At 39.7% G+C, this 15,541-nt stretch overlaps 1 protein-coding gene and 1 pseudogene across 1 annotated transcript in view; one reads left to right on the top strand and one right to left on the bottom strand.

Annotated features, from left to right (window-relative positions):
• The window catches only part of TDRD12 (tudor domain containing 12), a 77,766-nt gene that overhangs the window by 19,741 nt on the left and 42,484 nt on the right, over positions 1-15,541 (top strand). Inside the window, exon 8 of the mRNA XM_045846646.1 lies at positions 142-221. Within this exon, the coding sequence (XP_045702602.1) occupies positions 142-221 (80 nt within the window). The remainder of the gene's footprint in view (positions 1-141; positions 222-15,541) is intronic.
• LOC123823882 lies at positions 11,316-12,799 on the bottom strand (annotated as a pseudogene).

Raw genomic sequence — 15,541 nt, forward strand, 5'->3', positions numbered from 1 at the left:
ACTGAGAAGCAATGTCACCTGTAACCTTACAGTAAAAAGCAAGTGCAGAAGTGTACCAGAGAATTCACATTTGTATTTTTGGTTTTATTTTATGCTTTAATTATGAAACATATTCCTTCTGTCTGAGTCCCGTGGTTTAAGGTTCCTGGTGCAGTCTCTCCAGCATTCATGGCCCAAGTGTGTGGCGGGTGACCCAGGGCCAATGGCCCGATCTCGGCTGAGTTCTCCCTGCTTGCTTCATTTTGTAGGCAGCGTAAAGAACGCTCTTAATGATCTTAAGGTTGTGAGGCTTGTTTAGAAGGGATGTGGTAACTCCCTTTTTTCTTAATGGAACCAATGCATGATGTCTGGCTGATGAGGATGGTTTGCCTTGCGGTCCACGTTTACAGGTTTGACGGTGATGTAAGGAGCATAACAGGTGCATGCTCAAGTAGGACAGGTTTACTCCAGCCCAGAGATGGACCAGTGATTGTTCTTTATCCTCAGAGTATGCAAACGTATTTATGATTGGTTTTTATTTTATGTAGCAGGATGCATACAAATAAGAAAAAGACTTTCATGAGGGCAGAAACACCCAGTCTTTAATTTTGTATCTCCAGGATACTAAATGAATTGAAATTGTTGGACAAGGGTGAAATCTGCTGGCATCTTTGATGCTTGGCTCACCCTCTGTGGTACTTCCCACATGGTTTTATTATTGCATTGGGTGTATGTATACCTATGGGTACAATGTTTCACATATATTCATCGTAAGTAAACTAAACTAAACTCAACTAAACCTCAACTAAAGTAAAGCTTCAGTCAACTAAAATATTCCCTGTGCTTTAAATTATTTTTAATTAATTTGGTGATGTTGCTCATCATAGAAAAATACAGATAATTAAAATTTTAAATACCTGTCATTTTTAATACCTGTTTATTACAATTTTAGAGTGTGTTTTTCCATAGATTTCCAGATGTGAGGGTGTGCATACAATTTTTGTTTTGCAGGAATGGGATCCTATTATACATACCTCTGCATGGTGTTTTTCACTTAATATGTGGTTGAACTTCTTTCTAGGTCAGATGTGTCCAGTATAACATGGGTTTAAGGATATGGGCTCTGACGTGAGACTGTCAGGATCTCAGTCCCACTGCCTCCTCTGTGACATGGGGAGGTATCGCTCCTGTCCCACTGAATTGACATGTGGGTCATCCATGTACCGAGGTTGCATGGCCCAGTGCCTGTGGCCATCGCTGGTGCCTGTGGCCTCACCCCCGATTCTGATATGCCTCCTATAGAGTCCTGGATGAGAGTTTCTACTGACAGGAGCCGCTGGTGCAAATATACCTTTTGTATTCGTGTTCCTTTCTTTTTTACTGGAGCAGGAAAAACACCAGGCATTTACATCGTGTTTAATCTTGGCACAGCTTTCCATTGTATGAGTATATCATTATTATTGTAAGAAGCCCCAGATTGCTGGACAGTCATCGTGTCTTGCTTTTCTGTATTACAGTCAGTATTGGAATCAACTATGCATGTCTTTGAAAAGGAAACAGTTGATGGTAAACAAAAGAGAGCTAATGTGGGATTTTATTGGATTGTCTGTAAAAAACAAAACTATTAAATGTTACTTATCCAAGAAAATATTTCTTTTTCCTTTTAAGCTAAATTTTTGGTACTTCCCTGTGAAGTTGCATTATATTATTTTTTAATCAAAGTTTAATACTTTAAAATTTTTTAAAAGATTTTATTTATTTTTTTAGAGGGGAAGGGAGGAAGAAAGAGAGGGAGAGAAACATCAGTGTGTGGTTGCCTCTTGTGCACCCCCTCCTAGGGACCTAGCCAGCAACCCAGACATGTGCTCTGACTGGGAATCGAACCAGCAACCCTTTGGTTTGCAGGCCAGCACTCAGTCCACTGAGCCACACCAGCCAGAGCCAAAGTTTGGTACTTTTTAATACTTGATTAAACCATCAAATAATACAGAAAAGCTATAATAGTAATTTTCTCTTTTCCAGGCTGTTTTATTAGTCATTTATTTTGACAGTTATCTCCAAATTTTTTAATAATTCTGATTATTTTGCTCTCCCTAGACTTACGGTCTGGATAGGGTCTTGATCCCTGTTACAGAGGTGCTCTCACCACCCTATCCCCTGTCAGACCGTCATCAAGTGTCCGCTGTTGTAGGGGCCCTCAGGGGAGAGAATCAAATCTTTGCTTTTATAGGGTTTACATCCATTTTTAAATAAAATATTTAATTCCAGAATAATCACAAACTTACAAAGAGTCAGAGAGTGTTACAAAGCACTTTTTTACTAAACCATTTGAGAGTAAGTTACTGACTGAATACTTTCCCTGATACTTGAGTGTGTTTTTCCTAGAAACAAGGATATTCTCAAAAATATTCACAACACATTCATCAAAATCAGAAAATTAACATTGATATAGTGTGACCACCTAACCCTCAGACACTATTCAGGTGTTGCCAGTTGTCCTGACAATCCCTCAGCATCACTTGTTGCATTTAGTGGTCATATCTCTTTAATCTCTGTCGGCCTGGAGCAGTTCCTCAGTCTTTCACTTGACTTTCACCCTGACGCTTTTGAGCATTATAGACCAGTGATTTTGTAGACTGTTTCTCAATTTTAATGGATGTTTTTGTCCTGATAAGATTAATTTTATGCATCTTTGGCTAGAATACCTCAAAAGAACACTGTGTTCTTCTTGTTCCATCTTATCAGGAGGCAGAGAATTTCAGTTTGTCCCATTACTGATGGACCACACTTTGATCACTTTATTAAGGTGGTGCCTGCCAGGCTTCTCCACTGAAAATCACTCTTTCACCCTTGTAAACCAGTTGTAGGCTACTACTATGAAACATAAACATGTCAATTCCTTTTTACTTGTTCATTAATCCATATTAGTGGGAATTCCTGCCTGCAACTCTGAAATAGAGCTCTGTGTTGCCCTGGCTCCTTTCAGTGGAGAATGGGATTTTCATGGAGAATAGAGAACACAAGTAGAAACTAGGTGTGTTCATTGCTGTTGTGTGTTGTCACTCCCAGACCCTTTCAGCAGACAGAGCTTGGGACTGTATGTGTATATTGTGTGTGTGTGTGTGTGTGTGTGTACATGCATTGTATTGATTTTATATCTACCTATGATCTGTCTTGAAAACCAGTGCACACCAATCCTTCCAACTGCAGTCCTGCTGCTGGATTTATTCTAGTTTTCTGCCTTCCCAAATTTGTAACTCCCTTCTGTGATTGGGAGACTCCTACCTCCTGTTATCCTTAATATAGTTACTTACTGGGTCAGTCTTCCTATATAAGTAACCATTCTTTTTTAAAAATTGGTGAGAGACAGAGAGAAAGGGAGGGAGGGAGGGAAGCATCCATTTGTTGTTCCACTTATTTATGAATTCATTGGTTGCTTGTATGTGCCCTGAGAGGGGATTGGACCTGCAACTTGGGTACCATAATTCCTCCAACTTTGTTCTTCTTTGTCAGGATTGTTGTTGCAATGTGGGGCCTCTTGTGGTTCCATATAAGTTTTTGAAATATTTGTTCTCGTTCTGTGAAATGCATCATTGGAATCTTAATGGGAATTACATTGAATCTACAGATTGCTTTGGGTGATATGGGCATTTTAATGATGTTAATTCTTCCTATCCATGAATACAGTATGTGCTTCCATTTGTTTGTATTCCTTCTTCAATTCCTTTCTCAGTGTCATATAATTTCCTGAGTACAGGTCTTTTACATCCTTGGTTAGGTTTATTTCTAGGTATTTTATTCTTTTTGAAGCAATTGTGAATAGGATTGTTTTCTTAATTTCCCTTTCTGTTAGTTCATTATTGGCATATAAAAATGCAACTGATTTCTGGATATTTATTTTTTTATCCTGCTATTTTGCTGAATTCATTTATCAGTTCTAGTAGTTTCTTGGTATAATTTTCAGGTTTTCTATGTACAGTATCATGTCATCTGCAAATAAAGACAGTTTTACTTCTAATTTGGATGACTTTTATTTCTTCTTGTCTGATTGCTGTGGCTAGGACTTCCAGTACTAAGTTGAAAAAGAGAGGTGAAAGTGGACATCCCTATCTTGTTCCCTATCTTAAGGGGAACGCTTATAGTTTTTGCCTGTTGAGTATTATTCTGGCAGTAGGTTTGTCATACAGGCCTTAATTATGTTTAGGTATGTTTCCTTTCTTCCCACTTTGCTGGAAGTTTTTATCATAAGTGGGTGCTGGATTTTATCAAGTACTTTTTCTGCATCTATTGAGATAATCCTGTGGGTTTTTTTTTAATTTTAATTGTTGTTGCAATACAATTTTCTATCTTTTACTCCCAACCCACCCACCCAAAATCCTGTGGTTTTCATCCTTCATTTTGTTTATGTGATGAGTCTCATTTATTGATTTGGAAATATTGTACCAACCTTGCATTCCTGGAATAAAGTCCACTTGATCATGGTGTGTTTACTTTTTGATGCACTGCTGTATTTGATGCATTTGCTAATATTTTAATGAGGATTTTAGCATCTATTCATCAGTGATACTGGCCTGTAATTTTCTTTCTTTGTAGTGTCTATATCTGGTTTTGGAATTAGGATAATGCTGGCCTCATAAATGAGCTTGGGAGCCTTCCCTCCTCTTGAATTTTTTGAAATAGTTTGAGAAGCAAAGGTATTAGTTCTTCCTAAAATGTTTTATAAAATTCATCTGTGAAGCCATCCAGTCCAGGGTTTTTGTTTGTTGAGAGTTTTTCAATAACTGCTTTAACCTCACTAGGTGTAATGTGTCCATTCAGATTCTCTGATTCTTCCTGATTTGGTTTTGGAAGATTGTATGATTCTAGGAATTCATCCATTTTATCCAGGCTGCCCAGTTTGTTGACATATAGTTGTTCATAATATTTCCTTACAATCCTTTGTATTTCTTTGGTGTCAGTTGTTATTTCTCCTCTTTAATTTCTGATTTTATTTATTAGAGTCCTCTCTTTTTTTCCTGATGAGTCTGGTTAAAGATTTGTCAATCCTGCCTATCTTTTCAAAGAGGCAGCTCTTGGATTCATTGATCTTTTGTATCATTTTAAAACTCTATTTTGTTTATTTCTGCCCTGCTCTTTATTTAATTTCCTTCTTTTGGGGGCTTTGTTTGTTGTTCTTTCAAGTCCCTTTAAGTGTAAAGTTAGATTGTTTATCTGAGATTTTTCTTGTTTTGAGATAGGCCTGTAATGCTATGAATTTCTCTCTTAGGATTGCTTTCCCAGTGTCCCTCAGATTTTGTATTGTTGTGTCCTCATTTTCACAAGATACCTTGTGAAACAAGAAACAAGGTAACTTGTTTCAAGATATCTTTTGGTTTCTTCCTTGATCTTTTTGTTGACTCATTCATTGTTTAATAACATGTTATTTAGCTTCCATGTCTTTGTGTGTTTTTCAGTGTTCTTCTTGTGGTTGATCTTTAGTTTCATAACACTGTGGTCAGAGAAGGTGCTTGATATGATTTCAGTCTTTTTAAATTTGTTGAGACTTATTTTCTATCCTAACATGTGGTCTATCCTAGTAAATGTTCCATGTGCACTTAAAAAGCATGTATATATTCTGCTGCTTTGGGGTGAAATGCTTTGAAGATATCAATTAAATATATTTGATCCAGTGTGTCATTAAGACTGCTGTATTCTTAATTGATTTTCTGACTGAAATATTTACCATTGAAATCAATGGGGTGTTAAAATCCCTGTCTATGACTGTATTTCCGTTGATCTCTCCCTTTATGTCTATGAAGATTTGCTTTGCATATTTAGGTGCTTCTGTGTGGGGTGCATATATGTTTACTAGGGTTGTATCCTTTTGTGGGATTGTTCCTTTTATCATTATGTAGTGTCTCTCTTTGTCTCTTACTATAGCCTTGGTTTTAATGTCTGTTTTGTCAGATATTAAGTATTGCTACCCCAGCTCTTTCTTTCCTTTCTATTTGCTTGAAATACATTTTTTTACCCCTTTACTCTTAGTAGATATGTATCTTTTGATCCAGCACAGGTCTCTTGGAGGCAGCTTATACATTAGACTTGTTTTCTTACCCATTCAACTACCCCATGTCTTTTGGTTGGAGCATTTAAGCTATTTAAGATGGTTATTGACAGATATGTATTTAGTGCCATTTTATTGTTAGACTATTTTCCTATTTTTTTTCCTTCTCCCCCTCCCCTTCCTCCCATGGGAGCCCAGCCAGCCCTCTCATGCCTCCTCTGCCCTCCCTACAAGTCTCATTGTGGGGAAATGATTTCTTCTGCCTTTCCTTGGTTATCTTAATTTTATTTTTCAATTACAGTTCATTTTTAATACCACTTTACTCCGCCCCCTCCCTCCCCCTCCTTTTAACATTTGTTGCAGTACTGGTTTGGTGTTAACAAAATCCTTTAGCTTTTTCTTTTTTTGGAAGCTCCTTATTTCTCCTTTGATTTTAAATGATAGCCTCACCGGGTAAATTAACTGTTAACAAAATCCTTTAGCTTTTTCTTTTTTTGGAAGCTCCTTATTTCTCCTTTGATTTTAAATGATAGCCTCACCGGGTAAATTAACTGTGGTTATAGGTCATTGCTTTTCATCACCTTGAATATTTCACACCACTCCCTTCTGGCCTGAAATGTTTCTGTTGAGAAATCAGATTACAGTCTAATTCATGCTCCCTTGTATGCAGCTACCTGCTTTTCTCTTGTGGCTTTTAGGATTCTCTCCTTGTCTTTAAGCCTTGTCATTTTAATTATGATGTGTCTCAGCGTAGGCCTCTTTTGGTCCAACTTGTTTGGGACTTTCTGAGCTTCCTGGATTTGCATCTTTTTTCCTTCACCAGATTAGGGAAGTTTTCAGTCATCATTTCTTCAAATGGGTTCTCGATCCCTTGCTCACTGTCTTCTTCTGGTATTCCCATATCATGGATGTTCTGTTTCGTGTCCAAAATGTTTCTTAAACTCTTATTTTTTAAAATTCTCTTTATTTTTGCTGCTTTGCTTGGGTGGTTTATTCTACCTTGTCTTCCAAATCACTGGTTTAGTCCTTATCTAACCTACTGTTTATTCCTTCCAGTGTATTATTTATTTCAGATATTCTTTGTTTTTGACTCCTCCCTTTTTAATGGTTTCTATGTCTTTTTTCATGCTATTGAGTGTCCTTATAATCATTACTCTAAATACTCTATCTGATAAATTGCTTGTCTCCATTTCATCTAGTTTTCATCTAGTTCTTCTTCTGTCTTGTTCTTCCATTTGGGTCCGGTTTCTTTGTCTTCCCATTTTGGATGCCCCTTTGTATTTGTTTCTATGTACTAGGTAAATCTGCAAATACTGTGGCACAGGGCTTTGTCAGATGATGCTTGAGTGTGGCCCTGAGCAACCTGTTTGGCGCTGTAATCAGTTCACAGAGTGTGGCTCCATCTGCTGGGCCTGTTGGTGTGCAGAAAGAACCAGGCTCCACACCTAGGTGGGCTTTTACCAGCTCCAGGCCCAGGGAAGGGTCAGCTAAAGTCTCAGAGCTCCCAGAGATCTGCCTTAGTTGTATAGCCTCAAGCTGTACTCAGCAGCCCAACTGAAGCTCCATAGGATGGGGCTATTGCTCCTTCTCAGACTGATGCCACTTGGAGAGGAGTGTTCTGCCTGAGAGAGATGGCCTCCACAGTATCGGAATGACTCAGCACAGGGACCCTGGTGGCTATTCCTTCAGTTGTCTCCCAGATCCACCAACCCCAGACTCCTCTCATGTGTCTCCAGTCCACTCTGCCCTCCCTCTGCTGGAGCCCAGGATAAGTGGCTGCAAACAAAATTTTGTGCATTTGCCCTTTAAGAAGCTCTCTTAAGTCTCCAGCGTCTCTCCCTGGCAGACAGAAACTCTGCTGCTTTTCACAACTGGATGTTATCTGGGTTCCTTTCCCAGCTCTGGTGCTGTAGGCTGGGGAGTGCAGCTTGGCATGAAGACCCCACACTTCTCAGGAGGAACCCCTGGCTGCTGAAATACTGCTTTGGAGCTGCAGCTGCCACCCGTGGGGGCCCAGCCAGCCCTCTCATGCCTCCTCTGCACTCCCTACCAGTCTCGTTGTGGTGAGATGATTTCTTCTGTCTCTCCTTGGTTATCTTAATTTTCTTTTTCAATTGCAGTTCATATTTAATACCATTTTACACCAGCCTAGGTGTACAGTGTAGTGGCCAGACAGGCACACACTTCACAAAATATTCCCCTCATACCTCCAGCAATCACCTGGTACTATGTACAGCCATTACAACGTTATTGAAAATATTCCCCATGCTGTACCTCACATCCCTGTGACCACTCTGTCACTAGCAGTCTGCCCTTCACATTCCGTACCCAGTCCCCCATTTCCCCTCCCGTCCGGCATCTATCACTCTGCTGTCTATATCCATGAGTCTGCCCCAATCTTTCATGGAGATGTCAATGGCCCTTCCCTTCCCTTCCCCTCTCCCTCTCCCTCTCCCTCTCCCTCTCCCTCTCCCTCCCTCTCCCTCTCCCTCTCCCTCTCCCTCTCCCTCTCCCTCTCCCTCTCCCTCTCCCTCTCCCTCTCCGCCTCCCTCCCTCCCCCGCCCCACAGCTGAAACAATCTACTAGGATTGGCTTTTCTTTTTCATACTTATGTTTTATACTTAAGGAGTCTTTGCTGACTCCTTAAATTGCTCCAGATTCTCAATTTGGTATCATATACCTATTGATTCAAATCCTTTAAAATTTATTGAGACTTGTGTTATGACCCATGTTGACCTTAATAACAAAATGGCCAGTTATTTTACCAGTAAAATGGGTTTATTTGAGAATAGCAGAGAACAGCAATTCTGGACAAGCATGGTATAACAAAAATTACAGACAAGTCCAACAAGCAGAGGGGAATGTTACTTTATAGAGAAAAATGAGGAAGTTGGGAAAGGGTGCTTTGAATGAAAGTCCATTGTAGGGAAGCGAGAGTTCAGGGTGGTTATGGTTTCTCATTGGCTGAATTGTGATGGTACTCAGTGGCTGCCTGGTTGCTGGGTAGGTAGGGAAATCTTCATTCTTCCTGCTCAGGCAGTAAAGTAGAGACACTTCCTGATGGGAATGTAAGGTACATTCGCTTTTTCCTGGCGGGGTCTGTGATGGATATCTCTTTCTGGTGGGGTGTGTGATTGATGTCAGGTAGTAGTGCATGAGAGCTCCCCCTCCAGGCATTCTGTTTCCATTTTATGGGGTATTTCCTTTATTCATTTTTCACACCCAGATTATAGTCTCTCTTGGAAAATGTTCTGTGTGTACTTGAGAAGAATATGTATTTTGCTGCTGTTGGATTGAGTGGTGTGTGCATGTCTGCTGGGTCATATGGTTGGTAGTGTCACTCAGGTCTCTGTATTTATTGGTTTCCTGTCAACTGCTCTAGCAACTCTTGAGAGAGGAGGGTTGAGAGCTCTAGCCATATAATTTATTTCTTCTCTCAGTTTTACCAGTTTTGCTGTATACATTTTTGAACTTTGTTATTTAGGACCATAAAGGTTTAGAATTTTTATGTCTTTTTGATGAATTGATCTCTGTGTCATAATTATTAAATGACCTTGTTTATCTCAGATAATACTCTCTGAGCTGAAGTCTACTTTGTCTGACATTAATGTGGCCCCTCCAGATTTTAGATTGATGTTAGCACAGGGTATCTTTCTTTCTGTCCTTTTACTTTTAACCTGTTTCACTCTCTGTATTTCAAGGGTGTTTCTTGCAGGCAGGCATAGCTGGGTCTTGCATTTTTTATTCTTTCTGCATTTTAATTGGCTTGTTTAAATAATTTGTATGTAATGTAATTTATTGAAGTTTTGGGTTTAAAATGACCATCTGTTAGTTTTCTGTCTGATTCACGTGTACTTTGTTCCCCTTCCCCTATTTTTCCGACTTCTTTTGGATTTTATGCTTGTACCTTTGTGCTTCTGTCACATGTCCTTTGTTAGAGTGTTAGCTTTGACTTTTTGTTTTGTGCTTTCTGTGGTTTATTTAGAGTTTATAGCACATATGTTTACTCATCATTCTGCTTCCAGGTCCTTCCATTTCCTCTCTTCCCTCCTTTGTTTATTGCTATCATATGTTTTGATTCTATATATGATATTAACTCAGAATACATTATCATTTTCTCTTTTTCTGTGTCTCCTTCACCCTCTCTTTTGAAACAAGAGAGAGGTTTAATTATTCAACATGTGCTAAAGTGCAGGTAGGTTCTCAGAGTACAGGCTTTTCCTGTCTGCTGGTACTGTCATTTTTAGGTTCCGCTGACGTACTCATGCTCCTCAAGGATTTTTTAAATTTATTGAGATGTGTGTGTGTGTGTGTGTACAGACACACACACGTATACACACACATATCTATATATCTATATATATATATCAAAAGAGAGAGTAGGAGGGAACCTTTGATTTGTTGTTACACTTGTTTATGCATTCATTGGTTGATTCTTATATGTGCTCTTACCAGAGATCAAACTCGTAACCTTGGCATATGGCAACAACGTTCTAACCAACCAGCCAGGGCCCCACAATGATTTGTCACGTTGTCTCCAGTCTGACCAGTCGGATGGGGAAAAGAAGAAAGGAAGGCATGAACAGAGGTTACACACAATGCTTCTGCTCCCATGTCTTTGACCAGAACTCACTCATGTAGCCATGTTAGCTGGAGAGGAAGGCCTGGGATGTTGCCTTCCTTTTGGATTGCTAGGTGCCCAGCTAAAAATCTTGGGTATTGTTATTTAGAGTAGGAGTTAGTAAATTACAGCCTGTAGGCCAAATCTGGCCTGTGCCTGTTTTTGTATAACCCATATGTGTATGCTAGTAGTTTTTCCATTTCTAAATTATTTTAAAAACCAAAAGAATATTTTTGATATATGAAAATTACAAGCCATTCAAATTTGCACCCCACAAATAAACTTGTTGAACACACCCATGCTTGTTCATCTACATTAATCTGTGGTGCTTTCATGTTAAGTGGCAGGGTTGAATAGTTGCGACAGAGACCCACAAAGCCTAAAAAACTTACTGTCTTTTTTTTTAAACAAGATATGGAATAGTTTATTCAGAAGCAAATGTTACACTTTAATGAAAGCACTGTATCTTCTGTATTGTCAAATACGCAGAAGAGCAATTAGAAACATGGATTCAAACTATTGGTCTTACACTCATGAACATACATCAGAATCACTTGTGGGGGATTTAAACACATTTGAGGCCTCACTCTTGGAGAAAGTTGTGACAGGATCTAGTATTCTCCAAAGCTTTCCAGGCAGTTCTGACATTTCCTTATGGTTGAGTCACTGACTTTAGGTTGATGGGAGCACTTTGGGTTTTCGGGGCCATTGTTTCAGGGTGTGGGGAGCTTTCCTTGCAGATATATTAGCTGTAGTGAAGAACTTGGCCTCTGGCTTTTTGGGTGTCTTGGGTCTTTTTTCCCCAACTGAAAGTTTCTCTCCTTCTCCACCTCTTCTTTAATTCTTGGTTTCTTCCTTGGGCTTTTACCTGGACTCTTGGGCTCTGTGCTTTCGGGGTCTCCAAAACTGGAATGGACTTTCTCTCTTCCCACAAGGTGTATTGGGACCAGGACTCTTTTTATGGAGACGACTTTCTTGTGGCATGTTTTTGTATTTCTGTGTTTTCTTTGATGGGAGTTTCTTCCGTTAGAACCAGTAATGAAATTTCTTCTTCAGATTTGTTTCGCACTTTTTGGGGAGCTTTTACTCTGCAAAGCTCTTTCTTTTCAGGCTCGAGGGTCTCTTTCTTCTGGGGTCCAGGGTCATTTACTGGACCACCACTAGTTTTAGGGGCCAACTCCTCTGTGGTTAGGGCTGACGTAGCCTTTCTAGCCTGTTTCATTAGCCTTTTGTTTCTTTTCTTCTCCTTTCATTTTTCATTATATTCTTTTTGCTTTTGTATTTTCTTTTCTTCTTTTTTCTTCTGACTAGGAGTACACACTCCTTTGGCTTCATCCAGACCACTGACAAATGAAGAAAAGACAGGAAAGGCAACTAATTTCTCAGTCAGTTTTCACATACAAGAGTTTCACACTCTCCCACTTCTCCAGCAGTTTCTGGGAAAGCATTTTTGAGACAACAACATTTTCGGTGATGTGCTTAGCCTTCGTCCCAGTGTGACCCATGTGTGTAGTGCTGCCAAAACCGCTTTTAGAGATGTCTAAGACAGTTCCACCTGTCGATGTGTTGATCTCTTTGGAAATCAAGAATCTCTTTGGAAAGATTCTTGGCTTTAAGGTTTGCAGGTACTGGAACTTTCTTTCTCTTACAGAAATGTCTCCCAAGGTGTGAGGGTAAGAGCTGCCTGATTCTTGCATCAGTCAGGGAGGGATCAATACTACCCAGGAGGTGGAGTTTGGCCTCATAGGCTTTATACTCCTTTTTTAAAGTTTAGAAGGGGATAATCTGAGAAACTGTTTTAACTCCATGGTTGTTTAAAAGCTTCTTATAAAACCATTCCATCTTTTCAGGTATTACATTGGGTTCGTCCTTAGCAAAAAGAAAGATATCTGCTAAATCTGATGGAATACCTTGAGGCAAGGGCATTGTGACCCTTAGTTCTTTACTTGGAATTTTCCGTAATACCACCATTAAAAAGAAATTTTCTTTCTCGTTCAAAAGCAATCCATTTGCATTTTTCCTGGACCTGGAATGTGCCAGCAGAGCTTTCACTGCCTTTCTGATCTGCCCCTTATCCAGCTGTTCAGTGCAGCGTGGGTCGTTGAGGCTGAGGTCAAGGCTGAGGTTGCAACTGGAGTTGAAGCCGAGTACTCCATCTCTCTGTCTCACCCCTCGTGCAGGCTCACATGCAGGATCCCACAGCTGACTCTTCGTGCGATGCCTAATATTTCATCAAGTAGTTTTCTGGCCCCTGCAGTTGAGATTGGATTCAGTGGGCATTAGAACTGAACTTTAGATCTGTGGGACTCACTCTCCTTGTGGCTTTTCCCTTTCTTGTACTCGAGCTCCCTTGGCATTTTTGGACCCCATGTCTCTGTGTCCTTGATTCAGGGAGACTGCCAGGCTCCATGTGTGTCTTGCTTCTCTGCATCCTGAAGCTCTGTCCAGGAGGTAAGCTGGGGCTATCATAGTACTCATCCACCTTTTCCTCAGCTCTTAGGGACCACTGTCCTACACTGGCCAGTAGTCAATATCTGAAAAGCATTGTTTCATGGAGTTAATCTGCTTTTACATTTGTTTCTGTTTGGAAGGGCAAATTCAGTCTCTGTGACTTCATCTTGGCTGGAAGCAGAAGTATCTTTGGTACCATATCTCTAAAGTTCTCTTTTTCTCTTGGTACATCCTTCTTCTAGCAAATGTACATTCTTGGAGATTGCAGCCATACCTTGGTGCTCATCGGCTTCAGAACTGGTCAAGCCCTCTGTTCATTGTATTTGACAAGAAAAAAACGTTTCGGGACTTGTCACATTTGTTAGAACTTACATGAGTCACGATGCTGCCCTGCAAGAGAAAATGTGTCATCACTCATTACTTGCTCGGCACTCAACAGTTTCGGCACTCACTGTGAGTTACAAATTAACGATGAGTACTGAGGTACCACTGTACTTGGTTTGTAACCTAGAGGACTCTGACTCTCTAGTCAGTGTGAGAAGTAGCAATTTGGCAGTGTCCAGATGCTTTCTGCAGCAGCCAGCTCTTAGAAGCTCAAACCAGTCCCTTCCCAACATTCCCTCAGCCCTTCTTCCCAAGCCCTTGAGGGCTTCTGCTTCTAATTAGCATTTACTTGAATTACATGAGCAGTTTTTTCTCTCTCTGAAGTGGGAAACTCACAGTTCATCCTCAGTTGGAGTTTTTGCTTCATTTGATTAAAATGAAGCAAAAACTTTATGTTTGCCAGCTTTATTTTGGCTGACTTTATGTTTATGGTAGTAAGAACATAAACAGTTTTCCCTGTCCTTATTTCTCCAAAAGTTATGGGTGACTTGGGTTTAATATCAACATTTTTCTGAACCTCACATATTCTGGTATGTGTGGTATCTTATCATGATATTGTCTGGTCTTTCTATAACAAAATGCTTCCTCCTGCCATTTATTCCCATTTACCACTGGGGCTCCTCATCACTGCTCTCTTGGTTTGCAGCCTGTGTGCTGGATCCCCTAATGACATCTCTCTTGGTTTGTGTCTTTGGCTAGAGCACTACGCGGGTAACTTCTTAAGGAAAGGGTATGTGGGAGGTAAATTTTCTCACTTTGTGTGTGCCCAACTGTGCCTCTCAAGCATTGTACACTAGGTGCATTGGCAAAGATTGACTTCTGGATTGAAAAATATTTTCCTGATTGCTTAGGATTCACATGTTTTCATGTGTTTATTGGCAGTTTGCCTATCTTCTTTTGTGAAATTCCTGTTCACATATTTTGCCATTTTTTAAGTACTGGGTTTTGTTTTTGCTTTTTAAATATGCTTTGAGAGTTTTTAATATATTTTGGAAATAAGTCATTTTCCAGATACATGTATCATGAATGAATTTTCTCTCTGTGGCTTATTTTATTAATAGTATATTTCTAAGAGCAAGGTTTTTAATTTTTATTAAGTCTAAGTTATCAAGCTTTTTATTTTAATGATTTTATGTCTATTCTAAGAAATCTTTACTTTCCCTGTGTTTCTACTTTTGGTTTTACATTTAGTTCTACAGTCCATTTCAAGTTAATGATGTGAGTTTAATAGTAAAGGTTAAACATAGTTAAAAGAAAAAAATGACCATAAATAAATATGTACCTGTCAGTATTCACTGTAATTGTAAATGGCTTAAGTGCTCCAATCAAAAGACACAGGGTAGCTAAATGGATAAGAAAGCAAGACCCATGTATGTGCTGCCTCCAAGAGACCCACCTCAGGAACTGAAACATACACATTGCCTAAAAGTAAAGGGATGGAAAAAAGATATTTTCTGAAAATGGAAAAGAAAGAGAAGCGGGGATGTGCCATTAAAGGGCACATATGAGATTGTGGCCAGTTAATTTGGAAGTTCGGATTCACAGACAATTAAAACCCCAAGTCAAATATGAGTAACTAAGCACTTTATTAAGCAAGAGCAAAGTGAAAGCAAGAATGAAGATCATACATCACCAGATGGGAGTTCACCAGCACCTGGACATAGGTGCTGGGAATCCCGGAGACAGCATTCAGGTCTGACAGGAAAGTGCCAAGTGAAACGTCCTTCTTCAAAGTGTCACTTTAGGGGCTATGGTTAAATGTGTTTTAGACAAAAGTGGCTACACACCAAGGGCCTTGTGTGACTTGACTCACCAATAGGTCCCTCTGGGAGAAGGGCCAGTTCTCCCTGGGAGGGAACACATCTATATTTCATTCTTACAATAAAGGTCATGGCTTGGGGATAAACAAGGAGGATTCTCAGTGTCCCTTTAACCCATCATGGGGTAGCAGTACTTAATACTGACAAAATAGATTGTATTGTGTTATTTTTTAAGTATTTTATTTATTTAATTTTAGAAGGGAATGGAAGGAGACAGAGAAGGAGAGAAAAACATCATTGTGT

This window comes from Phyllostomus hastatus, unplaced genomic scaffold (genome assembly GCF_019186645.2).
Source record: "Phyllostomus hastatus isolate PE091 unplaced genomic scaffold, TTU_PhHast_1.1 phas_contig_5, whole genome shotgun sequence".
NCBI lineage: Eukaryota > Metazoa > Chordata > Mammalia > Chiroptera > Phyllostomidae > Phyllostomus > Phyllostomus hastatus.